The sequence below is a fragment of the Cervus elaphus genome, chromosome 26 (assembly GCF_910594005.1).
Source record: "Cervus elaphus chromosome 26, mCerEla1.1, whole genome shotgun sequence".
Lineage (NCBI taxonomy): Eukaryota > Metazoa > Chordata > Mammalia > Artiodactyla > Cervidae > Cervus > Cervus elaphus.
The window spans coordinates 23,095,464-23,118,845 of record NC_057840.1 but is presented as its reverse complement, the minus strand read 5'-3'; the positions used below and the strand labels follow the sequence as shown (position 1 = coordinate 23,118,845).

The following is a 23,382-nucleotide window of genomic DNA, read 5'->3' as shown; positions in this document are numbered from 1 at the left end:
TGCAGCAGTGCTTGTTTTTTTGTTTCTTTTTTTTTTAAATTAAAATACAGTTAATTTATAGTATTAGTTTCAAGTGTACAGAAAAGTGATTAAATTATATTTTATAGTTAAATTATATTTTTTCAGATTCTTTTCCATAGATTATGGAAAAAATTTGTTATTAATTAAAAGATTATTATTCTTTTCCATATAATAGATAGATTATCACAAGATGTTGAATATAGTTCCCTTTGCTAAACAATAGGTCCTGGTGGTTTACCTATTTTATATATAGTAGTGCATATTTGTTAATCCCAAACTCCTAATTTATCTCTTGTGTCCACCCCCGTTATCCCCTTTGGTAACCATAAGTTTCTTCTATTTCTGTTTTGTAAATAAAATCATTTGTACCATTTAAAAGTTTAAGTTATTTTTTATTGAAGTAGAGTTGGTTTACAGCTTTGTGTTAGTTTTGGTTGTATAGCAAAGTGATTCAGTTATATTTGTGTATTTTCTTATTATATGTATTTCAGATTCTTTTCTCACATATATATATAACAAAATATGGAGCATATGCTAGGTCCTTATTGTTTATCTGTTTTATGTATATAGTAATGTTTGCATATAATTTCCAAATTCCTAATTTATCTCTTCCCCGCACCTTTCCCCTTGGTAACCATAAATTTGTTTTCTATGTCTATGAATCTCTTTCTGGTTTTATAAATAAGTTCCTTTGTATCATATTTTAGGATTCCATATGTAAGTGATACATGATATTTGTCTTTCTCTGACTCACTTAGGTTGATAATCTTAAGGTCCATCCATGTTGCTGCAAATGGCATTATTTCATCTTTTTTTTCTGAGTGTATGTATACCACATCTTCTTTATCCGTCCATCTGTGGATGGACATTTAGGTTGCTTCCATGTCTCGGCTAATATAAATCATGCTGCTATGAACATTGGGGTGCCTATATCTTTTCCAGTTAGAGTTTTCTCTGGATATATGCCCAGTAGTGGTATTGCTGGACCATATGGTAACTCTATTTTTAATTTTTTAAGGACAAGAGTGCTCATTTAATATTACTTCCTTTATCGTTTCTTCTTCTTCTTACTCAGATAAGCTAACATTCAGCAAACTTCCCTTTTTTTCCCTTTTAGCATCCACTTGTCTTTTCACCTCATTTCCTTAGGGAATAAATGATAAATCCCCTTTTGTTCTGACTTTGCATTTAGTTTCTCTCTCCATCTCCTCCTTTTCCTTCCATCTTTCATCTAAAGAAATCAGAGTTAGTGACCATTTAAGTTAAAAGCATTCTCTTGGAGTATATTTCAACATCTTTGTAATAAATTCATGAAAAGTTCCACTCACATGTTTATCTCATGGAATTATAAATATGAAAAAATCAATTATGACAAGTTATACAAATCGATAGTAAAATGCTGGTAGCTTTTTTTAAAGTAATAACTATTTATTTATTGGCTGTGCTGGGCCATGTTGCCGTGCAGGCTTTTCTTGAGTTGCAGTGAACAAGGACTTCTCTTCATTGCAATGCTCCGGCTTCTCATCGTGGTGTCTTCTTGGGTTGTGGAGTGGCTTCAGTAGTCGCAGATCCCGGGCCCTAGAGCACAGGTTCAATAGTCGTGCATGGCTTAGCTGCTCCACGGCATGTGGGATCTTCCCGGCTGGGGATCGAACCTGTGTCTCCTACATTGGCCACAGATTCTTTACCACTGAGCCACCAGGAAAGCCCCACAGTGTGTGTCTACTAGCACCACTAGGTGATTTACTTTTTCCTCACACAGGTTTATTCAGAATTCATGTATTTGAGTACTGTTAAGCTAAGTCCTAGTGCCTGGGAGAAGAAGGTAGGCAGGAAGAAGCGGGTAAATGCAGGTGAGATCAAGTCACTTCTCTGTTAGAAGTCTCCAGAGGCTACCGTCCAGCCTCACGGTTAAAAGCAAGTCCTTACAGGAACCTCCAAGCCCTTTACATATTTAACCATCTCCTACTGTCCTTTCTCTTCACCCAGCCCCGTCACTTCCCTCCAGCTCTTTCTCGGGGTGATGGGACCCCCTTTCTTCACTCAGGCAGGCCTGCTTCCACACCACTCCCGATACCCTTCTCTGCTAAATTTTTTTCTTAACACTTAGGCCGTTCTTTCTTGTTGTGTAGTTGGCTCTTTTTCCTGTTTGTTGTCTGTATCTTCTTAGAGCCCAAGCTCTCTGAAGACAGGAATTTTTGTTTGTTCTGCTCACTGTGCAGTCTCCTGTACCTACAACAGCATAGGCAGATAGTAGATGCTCCATAAATATTAATAGTGGTGACTTAACAGATAAACCTGGGACGGGATTGCTTTGCTCTGTAGTCATGACACACGAGGAACAGAATTGTCTTAGAGTTGTTCTTCCAAGACCCTGCCTTTTTGGCAGTAATTGCGACTACACCTCCTTAATCCTCCTTACTCCTTTTTTTTTCTCTCTCTCTCTATTCTTTTGTTGAACACACTAGTTGAACCTTTATACTGTGTGAGGCACCGCAGAGGATCTAAGGAAGTGTGCGATGTGGTTTATAATATTGGAGATTTTAGGCTAGCGTGGAAGGCTGTGGGCTTCCCAGGTGTCACATTGGTTAAGAATCCACCTGCCAATGCAGGAGACACAAGAGACATAGGTTCGATCTCTGGCTCAGGAACATGCCTTGAAAAAGGGAATGGTTACCCCCTCCATTGTTCTTGCCTAGAGAATTCCATGGACAGAGGAGCCTGGTGGGCTACAGTCCATGGGTCACAAGGAGTCTGACATGACTAAGCAGATGCGTGTGTGCACGCACACACAGAAGGTTGTAGTAACTGGGAAAGGCTTTGTGAAGAAGGGGATTTGAAGTAAACCTCAGAGGACTTGGGGGAAGCTGTCATGAAGTAGTGCAGTGACTTGGGTTCCTGTAGGCGTGGCAGCTGCCATTGCCAGCCAGTAGACCCTGAATGCCATCAGCTCTAAGAGAGTTTGGGAGCTGGTGATGGTAGTATACATTATATATTAATATGTATAATTAATATAAATTGAAGAATTTATAAAATAATTTTCAGAAGGGATCAAAGGATTTTCCATTTCATCTTAAAATGCTGAGTCTGCTAATATTTTCATTATTTATGAGATAGGTAGTGTTTTCACCTACAGACCTGCTTTCCCTTTGAGGAAAAGCTAAGAGTCCATCTCTAACTTTAACTGTGAAGTGAAGTCGCTCAGTCGTGTCCGACTCTTTGCGTCCCTGTGGACTGTAACCCACCGAGCTCCTCCGTCCATGGGATTCTCTAGGCAAGAATACTGGAGTGGGTTGCCACTTCATTCTCCAGGGGATCTTCCCAACCCAGGGATTGAACTTGGGTCTCCCACATTGCAGGCAGACGCGTAAACCTCTGAGCCACCAGGGAAGCCCAAATACCGACATTCTTTAAGACGAACAATACTTATTGCATTTTGTACTCATATTGTTGTTGTTGTTGTTATGGAAATTTAAGTATAGGAAAAAGCTCTAGTAAAACTAGTTCAATTTCTTAATTTCTAAAACCCAGAAGTGTATTATTGATTTATCAGATAAAGACCAGTGTTATTTTATACATAATTAAGTGTGGTCCAGAGACATGGGTTTCCCTGATGGCTCAGTGGTAAAGAATCCATCTGCCAGCGCAGGAGACATGGATTCAATCCGTAGGTCGGGAAGATCTCCTAGAAAAGGAAATGGCAACCCACTCCAGTATTCTTGCCTGGGAAATCCCATGGAGAGAGGAGCCTGGCGGGCTTCAGTCCATGGATCACAAACAGCCAGACATGACTGAGCGACTAAACGACAAAAACAACCCAGAGACATGGAGGAGGATAGTTTCTCATCATCAGCAAGTTGACACTCTCAGGAAAGAGCACCAGCTTTGTGGCCCGAGCACCTGGAGTCTAATATTGGCTCCACCAACTGGAGCAAGCTTCTTTGTGTCTCAAGGTTTTTTGTACATAAAATGTAGATATTATCCCCATCTCTTAAGGCTATTGTGGAGAGTAAATGATTTACTGTATGTAAAGTGCTTTGAACAATGGCTTGTTCATAGGGAACCCTCAATCAAAGTTAATATTAGTAATACACAGCAGTTACTGTATGTCTGCTGACAGTATTTTTACATCTTGCCTTTTCCTACTACAAAGGCTAACTTTTCTTGGAACCTTAGAGCTTGGTGCTGAAGCTGACAGATGTTTCTTGCCCAGAGTTACACAGCTCTTCAGCAGCCAAACAGCCGACTCCAGATGCCCAATTCCTGTTGCAGTTTCTTCATGATGCTCTAAGATTCCTACCAAAGGGAACCCCACCCCATTTCTCCAAAGATCCTTATGAACATCTTTCACATCCTAGCATATCCTGGTTCCATCTTTGTTAATTTCCTTGGGCTGCCATGACAAAGTGCCACAAACTGGGTGACTTAAAACAATAGAAATTTATTGTCTTATAATCTGGAGGCCAGAAGTCCAAAGTCAGGGTGTTGGCAGGGCCATGCTCCCTTCAGCCTCTGGTGGGCACCCTCTTCCAGTTTCTGGTGATCCCGTGTGCTCTTGTAGCAGCATAACTCCAGTCTGTCTCTTTCTCTGTCTGCACCTGGCTGTCTTTCCTCCGTGTCAGTGTGTCTTCAAATGGTCCCAGGGTCTCTGTTTCCTCTTCTCACAAGGATATCAGTCATATTGGGTTAGAACCCACCCAAAAGACCTCATTTTAACATGCTTACATCTGGAAAGACTGTAAGTAAGGTCATAGTCATAGGTACTGGAGGTTAACACTGCAGCATTTCTTTTCTGGGGACACAGTTCAACCCAGCACACATACTTTTAGATCAAAAAACCTTGATCCTTTTTTCTCCTTGCTTTAGAAGTTACAAAACATCGAATACATTTACCAGGCATCTGGCTGATACTCTTTTAGTGTAAAAATGCTCCTAAGTATAAGGCTTCTTGTTACATGAAACCAATTAGGTTTATAAATTTTGTACTTAGATCAACTCAAAAATTTGTGCTCTTTTTTGAGTTAGAGGAGTTAGAAATAAATGTTTAGGCCACTGACAGTAAGAGGATCCTTGTATGAGTGTCATATGCAGAAAAAGAAATACAACCTCATGATATTTTAGTCAAGATGTAGTCAACAGTTTGGTCAAACTATAGAATCTTAAAGAACTGTGTAGCCAGGCAGGTCTTGTTATGGACTTGCTTACTGACTTTTAAAAGTGAGAGGATTTGAGGTAGTTATGGCTTATGTGGTAAATGTTGACATCAGTGACCGTGTTTTTTGAGCCCTGGCCAAGTGGGAGGGTTCTGTACCAAGTCCTGACACACCCTGACCTAGTCTCTTACCTGAAAGAGCAGAGTTCTCGGAAATACTTGTTGACCGATTCTCATGACAGGTTCCCAAAAGAAGTAATGGCCCAGCTTTAGAAGTGGAATCTGAGTTTCTAGGAGCTTAAGATGCTATCCCCCAGGTCTCACAGGTAGTGAGTGGTACCTGGTTTGTCTGAATTACAGACACTCAGCTGCTCCTCTGTAGACCTGTCCCACGGCCATGCCACCCACATCCACCCACCCCCGCCACTGGTTAACGTTCTGTTACTGAAACACGCAAGTGTAGCTTTTCATTGCAAATCCCACATTTCTCAATGTTATTCAGGAAGGATTGGAAGTAAACATTTACTAAGTGTTGGGAGAATGGGACAAGGATCTGGGAAGTCTTAGATTCAGTGTTGTCTCTGGAGGAGTCATTAGAGTTGGTTTGGAATAGTTGGATTTTCCCCTTGCCTATGAGGTAAGGTTGCCCTTCCTTCTCACCTCCGAAGGTACATGTGGACGTGTGACTTGTTGTGCCCAAAGAAACAGGAGAGGAAGTAACCTGGTTACTTCTGGCAGAAGTTTCCAGAGCCAGCAGTGCTGCTGCGTGATCGTCTGAGCACTCTCTGAGGGCGATCTTCCTTCAGCCTGATCTCCATGTGACTGCCACCTCTGCCTGGACTGGGGGACTGTGCAGAGTCAGAAAAGAATCTTCTTGTTATGTTAAGCCCCTGGGGTTTGCAAGTGTTTGTGACTGCTTTATACTCCAGCTCACTGTCGCTAATTCATTACACTTAGGAGCAAAACAGAGAGCATGGAAATTCATCAAGGATTTCCAGTAGAGAAAATGAGTTTGAAGATAACTCTAAATCTTCTTGCTGCAGACTCCCTCAACATATCTAAAATATTAAAGCAGAAAATCCAACAAATAGTGTAATATGTGAAGATTGGGAGGATAAAACAGTATTAAGTTCATAAGATGGTTAGGTAACCCTCTAAGCCTATGACAGTACTTTTTGCTTCTATATTTAAAACTTTGGTCACCCATGTTATTTGTCCATTGTTCTTGTGCTAAAGAAAATAGCTGGACGGGAAAGGAAGGAGGAGGAAATTTGTGGCTGGGAAACCAGAGGACACTATAAACAGTGACACCTTTATCTGTGCAGTACTGTGAGAACAATAGCCTGGTTTTACTTTAAATTTCTGTTGCAAGAAGCATATGTGTTAAAGAGAGAGCTTCTATTACATTTAGTATCATGTTTCCCGCCTGTGGTTGCTGGCATAACCTGGCTTTAAGTTATATTTTGCCTTGCCCTTGCCATCAGTTTAGTGTTTGAAAAGTCTTTGTTTATTCATGATTGCAGTACTCACTTAGATCTTACTCCATAGGCAATAAACTCGGTTTTTAATGAACAAAGCCAAGGTTTTAGAAGCTGAGGGCCACTGCAACTTGAGAAGAGGAAATTTTCCTAGATTTCCCATTAGAGTTGAAGATAAATGACAGTGGAACTTGATGAGTTTATTAGATTAATTAGATTATTTATTAATTAATTAGATTAATCAATGAGTTTGTTGGATTAATCTGGTAAGAATTAAAAAATTGGTTATCTGCCATAAATTTATATGGCCTGATTTAATCTTAGATGAGCACCATGTTCATGTGATATGCTAGTTTGTTATACCACTATTTAAACATGTTTGTGACATAAATTTAACCATGGAAAGAAAAGACATTGTCCTTTAAACTAGGCTTGAAAGATGACACATAGTGGGAATACTAACAATTGCCAGCTTTTCATGATTTTAATATATGGATAACAATTTTGCAGTATTTTGGTTTTATAAGCTTTAAAAGGTATGTCATTTGGCTATTTTTAACTTCCTTTTAATTAAAAAGTTTTGAAGTATAATTGATGTACAGTATAGTTTCAGGTGTATAACATACTGATTTGATATTTAAATACATTGCAAAATGATCATGGTAAGTGTGGTAACATCTGTCACCATACAAAATTATTATGGTATTATCGACTATGTTCTATATAAGGGTGTATATTACATCCCTATGACTTATGTATTTTATAACTGGAATTTTGTACATCTTAATCCCCTTCACCTATTATGCCCAACCCCATCCCCCCTGCCATCTGGCAACCACCCACTTTCTCTCTGTATCTTTAAGTCTGTTTCCGATTTGTTTGTTTTGTTTTTTAAATTTCACATGTAAGTGAAATCGTATGGTATTTGTCTTTGTCTGATTTATTTCACTTTGCATAATACCTTCTAGGTCCATTCATGCTATTGTAAATGGCAAGATTTCATTCTTTTTTATGGCCGGGTAATATTCCTCTGTGTGTGTGTGTGAATGAACATTGGAGTACATATATCTTCTTGAGTTACTGTTTTATTTTCTTCAGATAAATACCCAGAAGCAGAATTGCTGAATTGTATGATAGTTCTGTTTTTAATTTTTTGAGGAACCTCCATACTGTTTTCCATAGTGGCTGAGTCAATGTACATTTCCACCAACAGTACTGCGGTTCCTTTATCTCCACATTCTTGCCAACTCTTGTGATTTGTTGTCTTTTTTGATGTTAACATTTTGGATGTTTTTAATATTATTGCCAAGAATATCAAAATGAATACCACCTTTAGAGATGACCTAGCCTAGCAGTCCCTTGCAGAGGAATCGTTTTTAAACATATTCTTACTTGGTACCTGATATTGAGAACCGATTTTTTTAGTACTATAAAATTCTATAATTTAAGACTTGTACTTATCTTAAGGTCAGTGAATGAGGGTGAAAAGGATTATTTTTTGATTAAGAAAAGGATTTGGTTTAAAAGGGCCTTGGCCTTAACTTTGTGTTTTGTTTTGTTTGGTAACTATTTTTGAAAGCACCAAATTATGTGATAAGTAACTTACAGTGGTAATACGTTTTTATTCGTTTATCTTACAAGATTCACCCTGAATCCTTAGGAGACTTCAGTTTATAGGACTACAGAAAAGTTAATTTAGCAATACAAATTAATGACATGTAGAATTATAGGGTTGAGTGTTATGTTTTATTTTAGCTTTAACATAAAAAAAATAAAATCAGACTTCCTGGTGGCTCAGTGGTAAAGAATCTGCCTGCCAGTACCAGAGACCCGAATTCGATCCCTGATCTGGGAAGATCCCACACACCATGGAGCAACTAAGCCTGCATGCCGTAACTACTGAGCCTGTGCTCTAGATCCTGGGAGCCGCAACGGCTGAGGCCCATGCGCCCTGGAGCCCACGCTCCACAGCAGGAGAAGCCCGTGCACCCCAACTGGAGAGTAGTCCCTGCTCCCCGCAACTAGAGGAAAGCTCAGGCGGCATGAAGACTCAGCACAGCCAAGAGGAAATAATTAAAATCATTTTGAAAAGTAAAATATTTACAGAATCCAAGAACTCTGCACTGAACACCATTGGAAAACTGGTCATCATGCTTTATGTAACACGCCTGTAGGAATGAGAACAGAATCTGGTGGTACTATTTATTTTTGTAGAGAAGTTGTGAAACATTGGAGAAAAATGTGGAAGTCTTTTTCACTGAAAAGGGTTCAATTAGTGTTATAAATCCTCATTTTTTCAAATGTACTCTGAGGTGTCAGAAATTTTTTTTAATTTTCTTTTTTTATTCAATGTTAGTTAGCATGGGTTGCCAGTCCAGCCCACACATTATTCAGCCCATAAGTAACTGAAGTATTAGTGTTTAACTATCTTATGATTACCTGTACAATTTTTCAGTTAGCTTGGTGTTCTAAAAGAACCTTGTGACTATTTCCATGGAGTTTTAAAAAAAGTCTGATGTGTAGTTTTCATTTGACTCTCTGCTCCCACCAGGTAACACAGGAGAGTGAAGATTTTTTTATTTTTATCCTTCCACTAAAGCAGTTGCTCATCTCCTCTTTGAAGAAGCAGCTTAGATCCTAGTGTTAAAAGGGAGCTCTAAAGATGCCCTGCTTTAGTTCTGTGCCATTAGCCGCATGGTTTTGTAAAACTGTACAAAGAGGAAGCTTGCCCCAAACCAAACACCTGTCACCTTCCTTTAGCAAGGTGGATATTTAAAGCAACACTGTGGGGAATCCTTTTGCGAGGCAAATACTTTTCTGAGGTATCTAAGTCATAGGACAGCTCTTGGGACTTTAAATGTCATTGGAACCCTTGCTGTGTTCTCCCTCAACTGATGGGAGTTATCCGTGCACTGGTTCCTCCTTGAAGAGAATCCCCAGTCTTTGAGCAGCCAGCGGCCCCCGTCATTGCTCCATGAGCTGGAAGACGTCTCGGACTGCCACCCAGCTTTGTGCTAAACTCCACACAGTGATTACAGGCTGTTTGGCATCAAATTAAACTGGAAGTAAAAGCAGAATGAGAGATTATAATCCGTGATTTCTCACTTCCAGTTGATCAGTCTAGAAGGCAAGCCTCACATGAGAATTGCTTTTGTTTTTTGATGTGTAATTACATCATCAATTGTTACATGTCGAAAATTATAGTACATATGGAAAATAGTATGGAGGTTCCTCAAAAAACTAAAAATCGAGTTGCCATGTCATCTGGCTATCCCAGTCCTGGGCATACACCCAGACAGAACTCTTAATTTGAAAAGATACATGCATCCCTGTTTTATAGTAGCACTGTTTACAATAGCCATCAAAGCAGCCTAAATGTCCATCAGCAGAAGAATGGATAAAGAGGGTGTGGTATATATATACAGTGGAATATTACTCAGTCGTGTAAAAGAATGAAATATTGCCATTTGCTGCAACATAAACAGACCTAGAGATTATCGTACTAAGTGAAGTAAATCAGAAAAAGACACATATCATGATACCATTTATATGTGGAATCTAAAATATGACACAAATGAACTTATTTACAAAATAGCAGCAGACTCACAGAAAATAGACTTTTGGTTGCTAAGGAGGAGGGGAGGAAAGGATTGGGAGTTTGAGACTAGTGGATGCAAACTATCACAAATAGGATGGATAGGCTTCCAGCTGGCTCAGCGGTAAAGAATCTGCCTGCTAATGCAGCAGACTTGGATTTGATCTCTGAGTGGGGAAGATCCCCTGGAGAATGAAATGGCAACCCACTCCAGTATTCTTGCCTGGGAAATTCCATGGACAGAGAAGCTTGGCAGGCTACAGTCCATGGGGTCGCAAAAGAGTCAGACACGACTTAGTGACTAAACAATAGCAAGCGACTATATAGCACAGGGAATTATATTCAATATCCTGTGATAAACTATAATGGAAAAGAATGTTAAAAAAGAATGTATACATGTATAACTGAGTCTACTTGCTATACAGTAGAAATTAACACAACATTGTAAATCAACTATACTTCAATAAAAGTAATGTAATTACCCTGACTCAGAGAGTTTTTGAGAGGTGTAAAACAGTCCCTTTGAAGTGTATTAACGTATCGGGATGGGGAACACATGTAAATAAAAGAAAAAAGAAAAAAAAAAAGAAGTGTATTAATGTGGCATATAAGGTGTGGTAGCTTCTTTACTAACTCTTAGTTCTTTTTATCATCATTTTTGTTATTATTTTAAATCATTATTGTATGTAGAAAAATATCACAAGAGAAGGTAAATAAAAAGGAGTAAGCAAATCCTGGTTCTCAAAGCCCTCTCTCCCCTCCCTGGCCTCTCCCCCTGCAGAATGTGATAAGTTACGGCGGGATGGCTACCGGAGTTCTCAATACTACTCCCAAGGACCCACCTTTGCAGCCAACTCCAGTCCCCTCTGTGATGATTACCAAGATGAGGATGAAGAAACAGATCCAAAGGTAAGGCTTCTAAATTCAACACATGGTCCTCGACTGGCTCCCAGAACAGAACAAAGACCTAAGTTAGAAAAACTCGTGAAATGAGAATAAAGTCTGTTTTTCAGTTAGTAGTATTATCCTGTGTTAATCTCACTTTTGGCAAATGTACCACGATGATGTAATATGTCAATATTAGGGAAGACTTGGTGATAAGTACACAAGGAATTCTCAGTACTGTCTTTGCAACACTCTATTATAAGATAGGCTTTGTATTAGATGATTTCGCCTAACTTTAGGCTAATGTTAAGTGAACTGAGCATGTGTAAGGTAAGCTGGGGAAAGCTGTAATGTTTGATAGGTTAATGAGTTATATGCATTTTGACATTTGTTTTCAGCTTATGATGGGTTTTTTGGACAAAACCCCATTGTAAGTTGAAGAAGGTCTATACAAAAAAAGTCTTTTAGCATAATAGGAAAAGCAGCTATTTCAGAATTGATGTGGTCTATAATTTTTTAAAACTTATTTTTTTCTTGTTGGTGTAAGAAAAATTAAAACCAGGAGATGAATTACATGGTAAGGATTTTGTTTTGTTTTTATTGTTTTTCAGCTTTACTGAAGTATATTGACAAAATTATATATAAGTTCAAGTGTGATAATTTGAGATATATGTGTTTTGCGAAATGACCACCACAGTCAGACTGATTAACATGTCCATCACCTCGCTACTTTAAACACAGAATTATAATCATTTTTAAAGCAAGTAGTTATTAAGCTTCTCACGTGCAGGAAATATTTTAGATGCTGGCGATGTAACAATGAAGCAAACAGAAGAAATCTTGTCTTGATAGCGCTTTGATTTGGTGCTGAGACACTAAGAATAAGCAAGCAATGACGCTGTTTCAGTGATGTGTGCTCTGGAGTAAAATAGAGCCGGAGGTTGCAATTTTAAATTAAAGGGTAGGTTTTTCCCAAGCAAAGAGGTGATTGGGATTAAAAGAGTTAGCCATGCAGAAGTCTTGGAGAAGGACATTCTGGGAAGAAACAGCAACCAGTGAATAAATGTGTATAGCATATGCCTGATACTACAAAATGCAAAGATTAATAAGGTATTAAGCATGTACAGACATGCCTCAGGAAACTTACAGCTCTCAGGTGGGGAGAACTCACCAGAATAAGAAGTTTTATATACATTACATGCTACAATAAGTGTTTGTCATATGGTAATATTTGAAAGAGAACGTCTTACTTGGGCAGTTAGGAAATGGGGAAGGGGCTGGGAGAGGGTGTAGTGTGTGAAAAGAATAGTTACAGGGCTCTTGTAACAGATAAGACGTACTAAAGACCTAGAGATCTGAAAAGTGGCTGTGTGAATGGTGAGGAATCAGGGAGGGAAAGGGGGAGGATGTTAAGAGATAAAGGGGTTTATTTCTGGGCTTTCATCCTGACCCATTGATCTATCTTTGTGTGTGCTAGTACCATATTGTTTTGATTTCTGTAGCTTTGTAATATAGCCTGAATTAGGGAGTATGATTCTTCCAGCTCCGTTCTCCTGTGAAAATATTTATTGAGTTAAATGAATGGAGGATGAACAGCCTGTTCAAGAAGATCTTCGAGAACAGTCTTCCACTCACCACTTTCTAGATAAAGAAATTAATGCCTTGAAGATGCAAATGATGCATACAGCAAGTGGCAGAGCTAAGACTTGAAGTTTGTCTCCTAATTCCTAGAATAATACTACTTCTTAACTTTTTTTTTCTGATTTTATTTTTTTTATTTTTTATTTTTTCCATTTATTTTTATTAGTTGGAGGCTAATTACTTTACAATATTGTGGTGGTTTTTGCCGTACATTGACATGAATCAGCCATGGATTTACATGTGTTCCCCATCCCGATCCCCCCTCCAGCCTCCCTCCCCATCCCATCCCTCTGGGTCTTCCCAGTGCACCAGCCCTGAGCACCCGTCTCATGCATCCAACCTGGGCTGGTGATCTGTTTCACCCTTGATAATATACATGTTTCAATGCTGTTCTCTCAAAACATCCCACCCTCGCCTTCTCCCACAGAGTCCAAAAGTCTGTTCTGTACCTCTTAACTTTAGCTCTTAAATTCCATGCATGAAAGTTTTCTAAATTTCTAAGCTCCAGTCCACACTCATGCGTTTATCTGCTTGCTGTCCGTCTCCACTTAAAGGTCTCCTACAGCTATCTCAAACTGATTCAAATTCAAATGTGATTCTCACATCTCTCTTCCAAAAAAAAAAAACCCTACCTGATTCTTTTATAGTTTTCCTCACCTCAGTAAGTTTCAACTTCTTTCTACCCATTTTTAAGTCAAAATCACTGGGCACATTCTTTTTTTATTATTATTATTTTTTATTTTTTTTCCATTTATTTTTATTAGTTGGAAGCTAATTACTTTACAATATTGTAGTGTACTTTACAATCTGTTCTGTACATCTGTGTCTCTTTTTCTGTTTTGCATATGGCGTTATCCTTACCATCTTTCTAAATTCCATATATATGCGTTAGTATACTATATTGGTCTTTATCTTTCTGGCTTACTTCACTCTGTATGATGGGCTCCAGTTTCATCCATCTCATTAGAACTGATTCAAATGAATTCTTTTTAATGGCAGAGTAATATTCCATGGTGTATATGTACCACAGCTTCCTTATCCGTTCATCTGCTGATGGGCATCTAGGTTGCTTCCATGTCCTGGCTATTATAAACAGTGCTGCGATGAACATTGGGGTGCACGTGTCTCTTTCAGATCTGGTTTCCTCGGTGTGTATGATTGGGCACGTTCTTGATTCTTTTCTTTTTCTCAACCCCTTGAGCAAATTCTGTAGGATTATCTGTTAGCGAACCACTCCAGAATTGCAGTTCACGTATTATGTGGCAACTAGGTCTAGAGCCTGTCCCTGAGAGTGGATGCCTGAGGCATACTGAAGGTGCAGTTGTGAAGGATCAGAGCAGGTGTGGGATGGATCAGCTCAGTGGGTGCTGAGGTCGCCAAGAGTGATGACAGGAGTAGTGGTGGAAGGAGGCTGAAGTAAGATTACAGACGGGCAACGCCAAGTGAAAGAGTTAGCTCTTATTGCATAGCTAATCAGAAATCACTAACATTTTTCAAACAGAAGATTTTATGATTAGGAATAAAAATTATATATATCTTTTGTTAGATGGAAGACATAGCTACTGTTGAAACTGGTTTTCTAATTTATTTAAAGTATCAAATCTGACTTTAGAACATCTAGAGGGGGAATATTAACAGACTAATTTCCATGTTAAAAAAAATCATATCAAAAATTACATCATATTGACCTCCAAAGTAGTAACTGAGTTGATGAAGGTATTAACTAACCTTATTGTGGTAATTGTTTTATAATATATATGCATCAAATCATCACATTGTAGACCTTAAACTTTCACAATATTAATGTCAGTTATATCTCAATAAAACTGGGGAAAATGTGAAATAGTAAAAAAATTTAAAAATTGAACCAAATTGAGGAAGAACACCAAGCTTAGATAGTTTCACAAAGAAGAATCTACTAAAGTTTTTAAAGAGTAGGTTAATCCAGTGCTTGAAACTATCTGAGAGCAAAGAAAAAGAAGGAAAAGGTAGAATTAAAAAATAATAATAAATTAGTTTTAACACTGATACCAAAACCTGACTACACAAGTCAGAAGATAAACTGGCCAATCTCACTCATGAATATTGGCATTAGAAATTAAAAATAACAGGAAACATAATCTAGTAACTCATTTTGAGATGAATACTTCAAAATCAACCTGGATTTATTTCCACAGTAATGTAAGAATGTTCATCATTAGGTAATTCAGTCATGTATTAATCGTGTTAATATACTTCAGGGGAAAAATCATATAAAAGCTATAGATATTGACATTTGATACAATTTTACATCCATTCTTGATTAAAAAATAATAATAATATGGGAACAAGTGGATATTTCTAACTTAACAAAAGTACCTACCTGTCACCAAATCCAACATAATTTTTAATGGGCCATTCTCATTAGAACAAAGAATAAGACAGGCATTTGCAGTCACTATAACATAGTATAGATATATATATGGTATAATATTAATGTATAGAAATCAATAACTTTCATATCTACATATGCAAGTTAGAAGAGATAGTAGAAAAAATCTACTTAAAATAGCTATAATAAACAAAGTAGGGAAAATTTTAATTTAAAAATGCAAGTTATATATGAAAAAGCTTTAAAATACTTTATGGGAACACAGCTAAGATTTGAATAAATGAAAAGATATAACATGCTCTTAGATTAGAGGATTCAATATCAAAAAGCTGTCAATTCTGCCCAAGTTAATTTTTAAAATTAACACAGTAGCAATAAATAATTGAGTAGTTTTGTTCTGTGTTAGTGTGGAATTCTTTTAGGGGATGGGAGGAGGGGAAAGAGGATTGGAGAGGCTGAGTCCAAGGTTCCTCCCGGCAAAGCTGTAATCTAGAAGAGCAATGGGGAAGGAGAATCAGCCTGACCAGGTATTAAAACACAAAGAGTCAGGAATCACTGCAGTGTGGCACCTGAATATACAAACTGGTAGGACAGAATGTTAAAGACAGAATGTAAAGTCCAGGAGGTGACCTAACTTTTTAGGGCTTCCCAGGTGGTGCTAGTGGTAAAGAAGCCACCTGCCAATGCAAGAGACCATAACAGACCATGGGTTTGATCCCTGGGTCAGGAAGATGCCCTGGAGGAGGGCATAGCAACCCACTCCAGTATTCTTACCTGGAGAATCCCTTGGACAAAGAGGCCTGGCTGGTTATGGTCCATAGGGTCACAAAGAGTTGGACACGAGTGATGCAACTTTGCATGCATGCATGCATATGATGAAGTTGGCATTTGAGATCAGATGGGGATCCAGACATTGTATGAGGGGCTCCAAGCTAACAGTTTATGGTCTCTATGTTAAGACCAAGACCTCTGACTGCAATCATGTTCTTAAATGTCACTCTAGCAGTTGGGGTCATTTTAAACATGGAGTACATAGAAGTCAATTTAGAAGGAAAATTCTGCTGGGAAAACCCTTTGTATTTCCAAGTAGGCTATGCTGAGGACGGCAGTGAACTCTGGAGAAGAAGGGACAGGTAATAATTAAGCATCTATTATGTGCTTAGGATAAAAGCACTCTCCTAAGATGAGAGTTGCTAATAAGGGAGAAGTTAAGGACATGTAAATGAGAACAGAGAACTTAGGGGATGTCTGTTTTGGTTACTTATTCTGGCTCATCATTCCAAAGTAATTATCCAAATGCAAAACATTTCCCAAGTAGGACTTGTGTTTATGGTATAGTGAAAGTTATTTTGCTGATGATTTCCACATATATATCTTTCAAAGTAGTGATGTAGAGTAGCAAGAAAAGAAATTGCTTGAACTGTTTCCAAGTATATGTTATATATGTCATCTACACAGTAAACATGCTGCTTGAGAAATAGTGTCTGCAAAGGGATTCAGAAATCTCACAAAATAACATTTTTATTCAACTGTGAAATCAAAGAGTAAGCGGTTGCTTTAGTATTGTTCTAGTCTTGACAGTTTTTTGTTTTGTTAGTTTGCATTATGTGCCAGGTACTACCAAAGAGGTTATTCAGGTATTTGAAGGAAATTTCAGTTACAGATGACAGGATACTTCCTGTGAGTTGAGAGGGCATATCTCCAACTGCTATTGTGGGAGGTTATGTTTGATGACATGTTCACTGAATCAGGGAAACATTCACAGAGGCGCCATTGTCTCAGCAGAAAGGATATCAGTTATGAGTTACTCAATCTCTTGCGTGAAATTTGCCCCCCTTGTCCCCAGACAGATAAATTAGACTGGGATTGTGGCAATAAATGGTTGGCTTTCATGGTATCGATAGAAACTGAAATTTTCTTTTCTAGTCTCTGTTTTTCTTTGAACTGGCATCATCTCAGGTTCCGTTTTAGTCTTTATTGATATGAGAGATTTAAATCGAAGGAGGATTTTGGGATTTTAAGATGACAAAAGGACAGTGGCCTTACTCTGTAACTGCACATGAAGGAAGCATGGATAAGGTGATGCTTGGAAGACTGGTCTAGAGCAGCTTTCCCACCTGTCGAAGTTGGTGGCCTTGGCAAATTGCTTCCCTCTGCGAGTTTCAGTTTCCTCAACTGTGAAGGGTCATAAACCACATGTTCTGGTTTTGCTCAGGATAGCCCTGGTTTACGGCTGCTGTTCTGTGTAATTATTAAAAGGACTCCTTTCACTCTCAAAGGCATTCTGGTTTTGATAATAAATTACTTGATTGCCTTGCCCACCTTGAAGATGATTGTGAGGCTGAAGTGAATTAATGTTTTTAAATCCTTAAGCGTGGTGCCTGGCACAGTATATGCTCAAATAATGGTGACTGATGTCTTTAAACTGCTTGGTTTTTCAAACCAGACTTCAAAGAAATTAGCTCAGTAGACAGTGTCTGGTTTTATGAAAATTTGGCTACTCTTTCAATCATTCTAAGTCTTTTATTCCACAAACATAGAATTTCCTACCTAAGGCAATAAATTTGAGAAGTTTCAGCAATTACTAAAACTTTCTAGTTGTTGTGACTTTACAGGTTATCTGTGTGTAGAACTACCAGTGGTTATTATACTGGTACTCACTTCATAATAATAGTAGAACACTTCCAAACTTTTTCACAAATTATATCTCATTTTCACAAGAACTTCCATAAAGTCAGTATTTTTAATAATTATTGCTATCATTTTAACCATCTGGAAACTGAGACTCAGATATATTAAATTACTTTCCCAAGATCACATAGCCAGAACGTATTCAAGAGGACATATAAAGGGCTTCTCACTTTATATTTCATTTCTTTTCATTGCACCATATTGAAGTAATAGGACAAGATTACTAAATTACCCAAGTTCCTTCTCATTATGCCTGCTGTTGTCACTTTTCCTTCTGTCTTTGACTTGTTTGGTGTTGTTCATTTATTCACGGTATTGTTTTCAAAAACCATGTTAAGTCTTGCTTAGTCTCAATATACAGACAGAGCCCCTGGCCTTGCGTCACTTAACTGTCTAGAAAACATGATTCTAGATACAGTTATTTTCTTATTGGGTCTCTCTGGGTAAGTAATTCCAGGACACAGTGAAAACACAGGAGTTTTTGCTGATTCCATGTGTTCGCTGCTCTGAGATCTGTGGCATTTGTTGCTCTGTCCTCTTTAGGCAGGGTGAGAAGATTGTGGTCTGTCATTTCAGGCCTTTATGCATTCAAGTAGTGAGGGCATCTCTCAACTTGTTCCAGTTTCTCTTGTTCCACGCATCCCATTACACTGGGATGAGGCTCTATTCATATCTGCCTTCCCTTCTAGATCAGGGTGGAGGTGGGAGGCCACACAACACCCCCATCATATTGATTTTGATATTCTCAGCATAGAGCCAAGCATTTGGCACATGGAAAAGCTTAGGAGCCAGAGGCTGGGCTGGTGTTACCTGTGAGTCTGCTTAATTCTTACTGCAACCACGTAAGTCAGCTTGTACCCAGGTCACATGTGTCTTGGAGGAATCATACTACTTGCTTAAGATCACATAGCCTTAAAATCCTGAAACAGAGTTCTCCCTCTCTTTGCGAAGAGCATGTTGAGGTATAATTTATATAAAATAAACTACACACCTTTAAAATACACAATTTAATATGTTTTGACATACTTATACATACATGAGACCATCGCCACAAGCAAGATGGTGAACACACCCTTCACCCCTAAAAGTGAACTAGGATTGAAACCCAGATCTGTGACTCCAGAGCCCATTTTCCCTCAACAATGAATATGTGGAATTGAGCCTTAAGCTATATCTCTCACTGGCTAACCACTCTCTTGGTTAGGGGAGTTTAACTTGTTGAGATAATAGGATGAACATCGTTTTCAACCCATCGTCCATCAGTAAAAGAGTGGATAAATAAATGTATTAGAATGGAATGTATGCTTCAGTGAAATGGATTAACCATAAGCTCACATAACTACATGGATATGGCTTAGGAACATAATGGTAAGTAAATAACACTAAAAAGAATGGCAAAGTATCATTGACATGATGACGGATAAAGAAGGCATCTTATGGACTCAAATATGCATTTATTTGAAGATAAACTTGGATTTAATACTTCATATAATCATATGCTTTTATATCTTTGTAAGTATTCCTGTATAACTACATACAAACTAAGCAAGTCTAAACATGTAATTTAGACATATTTATGCACATACATAACAAAAGTTAAAGGCATAATAAATAACGCAGAATTCAGGTGAGTGGTTACCTCGAGGAAGCAAGAAACAGTATGGGGTAGATGCAATTACTGGTAATATTTTAAGTCATGAGTTGGGTAATAGGTTCTTAAAAATTCATTGTTATGTTACATACTTTGTATATATGATTTATTATAATAAAAGGCCATTAAAGGCAAGAAATTACATTATCGTTTTGAACATTTATGTTCACTTTATATGTGATAGTTTAAATCCAAAATATTTCAATTCAGTACGTGGTAAGAAAGCTTAGAGCCTATGATGAAGGGGCTGGATTTTGGTAATATATTGAATAGGAGAGAAGGAACAATTGAAATTATTTAATAATGTGAATGTAGAACCCACCTCCTGGCCTTTGTGGAGCTCTGGATGGGCCACAAACTGTGTTTCTGTGTGTATTCCCCCCAAAACCACTACCCCTGGCTTTTGTTGTTGGGTCCAGAGCCCAGGGGAGGGGGAAGGAGAATAAGGAGAGAAGAGAATGAAGTCAGGATTGCTTGTGTCTAAGTATATTAAAGGTGGTATAAGCATATAGCCAAAAAAGGCTGCAAACATGTTGGCACCTTATAAACTATCTAGAATCTTTAAACAGAAAGAGTCCACCCAAGAGGGGTTTAATTCTGAAGAGAAAAACACCATAGACTGAGTCAGTGTCCTGTAAAAAGGACTGAAATGTATGTGGCTTTCCTCTTAAGTGGTGCTCTGTATAGTTCCATCTGTTCCATATCTATTTTTATGTAATAATTGCTAAATGAATGCTAAGTTTAACTCTGGCTATAATTAGGCTTTCTAATTTTTAAAAGCATAGCAGATTAAAAAAAAAAAAGCCTGGGCAAATGTGTTTTTCAGTTAAGCCCACTTTTTGATAACTTGGCAGTCTGCCAAACAGACCATGTTTCAGGCCTCACCATCCATCTGGTGGGAACTTGTCTGATTTCCAGACAGGACCTCAAAGTTCTGAAATGCAGGACTTAACAGCATCCAAAATTCACAAAACAACTGCTGGTATGGCAGGTGATCTCCCTTTGTAAATTAAGCAATTTGACACAAGAAATCATGGTTTCTTACGTTTCATTTGTGACTGTCCATTTCTTCCAGATTAAGGATATGAGATATTAATGAACATTATTGATCAATTAAACTGCATTTACAAATCAAGCTGCATTTAAGTTCTGAAAGCAAGTCCACTTTAAACTCGATATTTAAAAAAAAAAAAATTCACCCTGTACTGAGGGATCCCTTAACATGAAGCATGGCGATGCTATTTAAGTTATTCTGTTCTTAACACAGGGAGCTTGAATTGCTCAAAACATAGAGCTGATAAATGACAGAGCCAGTGTGCTGATACTTAAAGTGTTCCATTCATTATACCACACTGCTGAGTTTACTATAGATTCTTTTTTTTTTTAAGATCTTTTTCTTATTCAGAGATATAAATGGATATTTTTATTTTTAGATTAGAAAACATAGTAATTTATTGCAAATATTATCAAGTTGTTATTTTATACTATTTAGCAGCAGGGCTTTGAGGCCAGCTGTAGGTTCTAATCTGTTGTCCACTTGTCAGCTTTCCACAACTGAAGTTGCTTTACTCCATTTCTATATTTACAAAGCGAGGCTAATGCTATGAAGATTAAATGAGGTTAAAAAAAAAAAAAGATTAAATGAGGTACCAATTCCTCTAAAGCCTGTAACCTAGGGCAAGGTGTTGAGACATCAGTCACTAAATGGTGACTCCTTTTTAGGTAAAATTGTGAAATTGTACTCTATGTCATTCTGATTTAAGGTCTCCTGGAACTTAATTTTCAAGGGCACGACAAACAAGATAAATAGCTAAAATATATGTATACTGGTGATATGTACTAAAGAGAAAAAAGAAAGAAGAGAAGGGAGATATGAAATAATGGGGAGGAGTTGAAATTTTAGGCAGGTTAGCAGGTAAGACCTCAAGAAGAAGGGGACTCTTGACTAAGCCCCTGAAGAATAAGAAGGTGCTATCCATGAGGATGTCTAAAGGACGAGCATTTCAGATGGTGGAAACATCATGTGCAAAGACCCTGAGGCAGGAGTGTGCTTGATTTGTACAAGGAACTGGATGGAAGATGGTGTGGCTAGAGTAGGGTAAAAAAGGGATAGGATTGTAGGAGATGAGGTCAGAGATAGCAAGGGGCCAGTTCACAGGTCATGTAGGGTCTCGTAGGTTCTAGTAAGATTGCACAGGAGCCGCATGATCTGACATGTTTTGAAAGGATCCCTCGGGCTTCTGTGTTGAGAAATAGACTATTAAAGCAGGGATGGGGAGAAGGGGAGGGTGGCCAACAAGAGTTAAGAGGCTAAGGTAATAATCCACGGCATTCCAGTATCCATCTTAATGGAGTAATTGTGATGTGTTCTGCCGTTGAGATGGATGAGGTTTTTCCTGTTGCCCCTGCTGTATTTACAAATACTGAGAGCAATGGGAGTCAGATCATTCTGAAAGATGTGCCATCCTGGTTCCTTATTTTTCTTTAGTAGATTGTGGCACCTGTGTAACAGTCACATTTGCATATAACTTTATCTGTGCCCTGCTTGTCTGGGAAATTTTCTCACAAAGGAGGGGAGTACTTTATAAACTAGATTATCTTTGTCAGTTGTTATACTGGAGCAATCCCTGGTGATCATCCCATGGCAACGAGGCTGAACTGAAGATCTGTTTCATTGTGAGAGTTATCAAATCTGACAGTCTCAGTCAACTGAAAGAAAAGTAGGTTACCAGGGCTGATGAGTCCCACCGAGCAGAATACAGACCGTAAAACAGTGCTTCACCATCTCCCTAGGCAGACGTCACATGCAAGAGGGAACCCTTTCGGTAGGGTGTTGCCATGCTATTTATTTTCCATCAAGCTGAAGCTTACCTGTTAAGATTTGCTTCTTATGGCCTTTAAAATCTGTGCTATATTTCAAGGTTGCCTGAAAAATTATTTCTATGTATGTATGTATCAGAAAGTAACATAATTTACTAAGTTGAGATTCAGCTTCAGACATGTGAAGCTGAATGTGAACTTTACACAAACTGTCATGAAATTCTCAAATAAAATTAATTTTAATTTGTGTGTTTTGTGGACCTGCAGTGTGAGGGTAGATAATAAGTATTGTATATCAAACCTATTTTGAGTGTCACAACCGCATAAAGGGTAGACATAATTGATTCATTGGTATGACTTTGTTGTTCAGTTGCTCAGTTGTGTCTGACCCTTTGCAACCCCATGGACTGCAGCACGCCAGGCTTCCCTGACCTTCTCTATCTCCTTAAGGTTGCTTGAACTCATGTCCATTGAGTCAGTGATGCCATCCAACCGTCTCATTCTCTGTTGCCCCCTTCTCCTCCTGCCTTCAATCTTTCCCAACATCAGGGTCTTTTCCAGTGAGTCGGCTCTTCGCATTAGGTGACCAAAGTATTGGCGTTTCAGCTTCAGCACCAGTCCTTCCAATGAATATTCAGGGTTGATTTCCTTTAGGATCGACTGATTTGATCTCCATGACTTAATTTAATTCTTTCAAACATTCCTGTGGTTGAAGGTTGTTATCTCTTCCTCCGGGGGATCTTCCCAACCGGGGATCTTCCCAACCGGGAATCGAACCCACGTGTCCTCTGCCTCCTGCATTGGCAGGCGAATTCTTTACCACTGAGCCACCTGGGAAGGCTTAATTGCCTTTCACAGATCTGTGGTAGAGGCAATCATTTTAACCAGTGTTGGGTCAAACATGAATCGAAATGATGCAATTTAGTGTCACAATAAGATGTCAATAACATGCTCAATAAATTGAATATATTTATTTGTCAGTTTTAATTACAAGCATTTCACATTTTCCTTAGGTGGCAAAGAAAGTAGGTTATCATTTTATATGTATTATGTACTAATAATGTAAAATCTCATATA

At 38.3% G+C, this 23,382-nt stretch overlaps 1 protein-coding gene across 4 annotated transcripts in view; it reads left to right on the top strand.

The window, feature by feature from the left end:
* Window positions 1-23,382, top strand: part of NHSL1 (NHS like 1) — a 143,099-nt gene that overhangs the window by 93,395 nt on the left and 26,322 nt on the right. For all 4 annotated transcript variants that reach the window (XM_043888253.1, XM_043888255.1, XM_043888256.1 and 1 more), the window contains exon 3: window positions 11,028-11,155. In XM_043888253.1, the coding sequence (XP_043744188.1) occupies window positions 11,028-11,155 (128 nt within the window). The remainder of the gene's footprint in view (window positions 1-11,027; window positions 11,156-23,382) is intronic.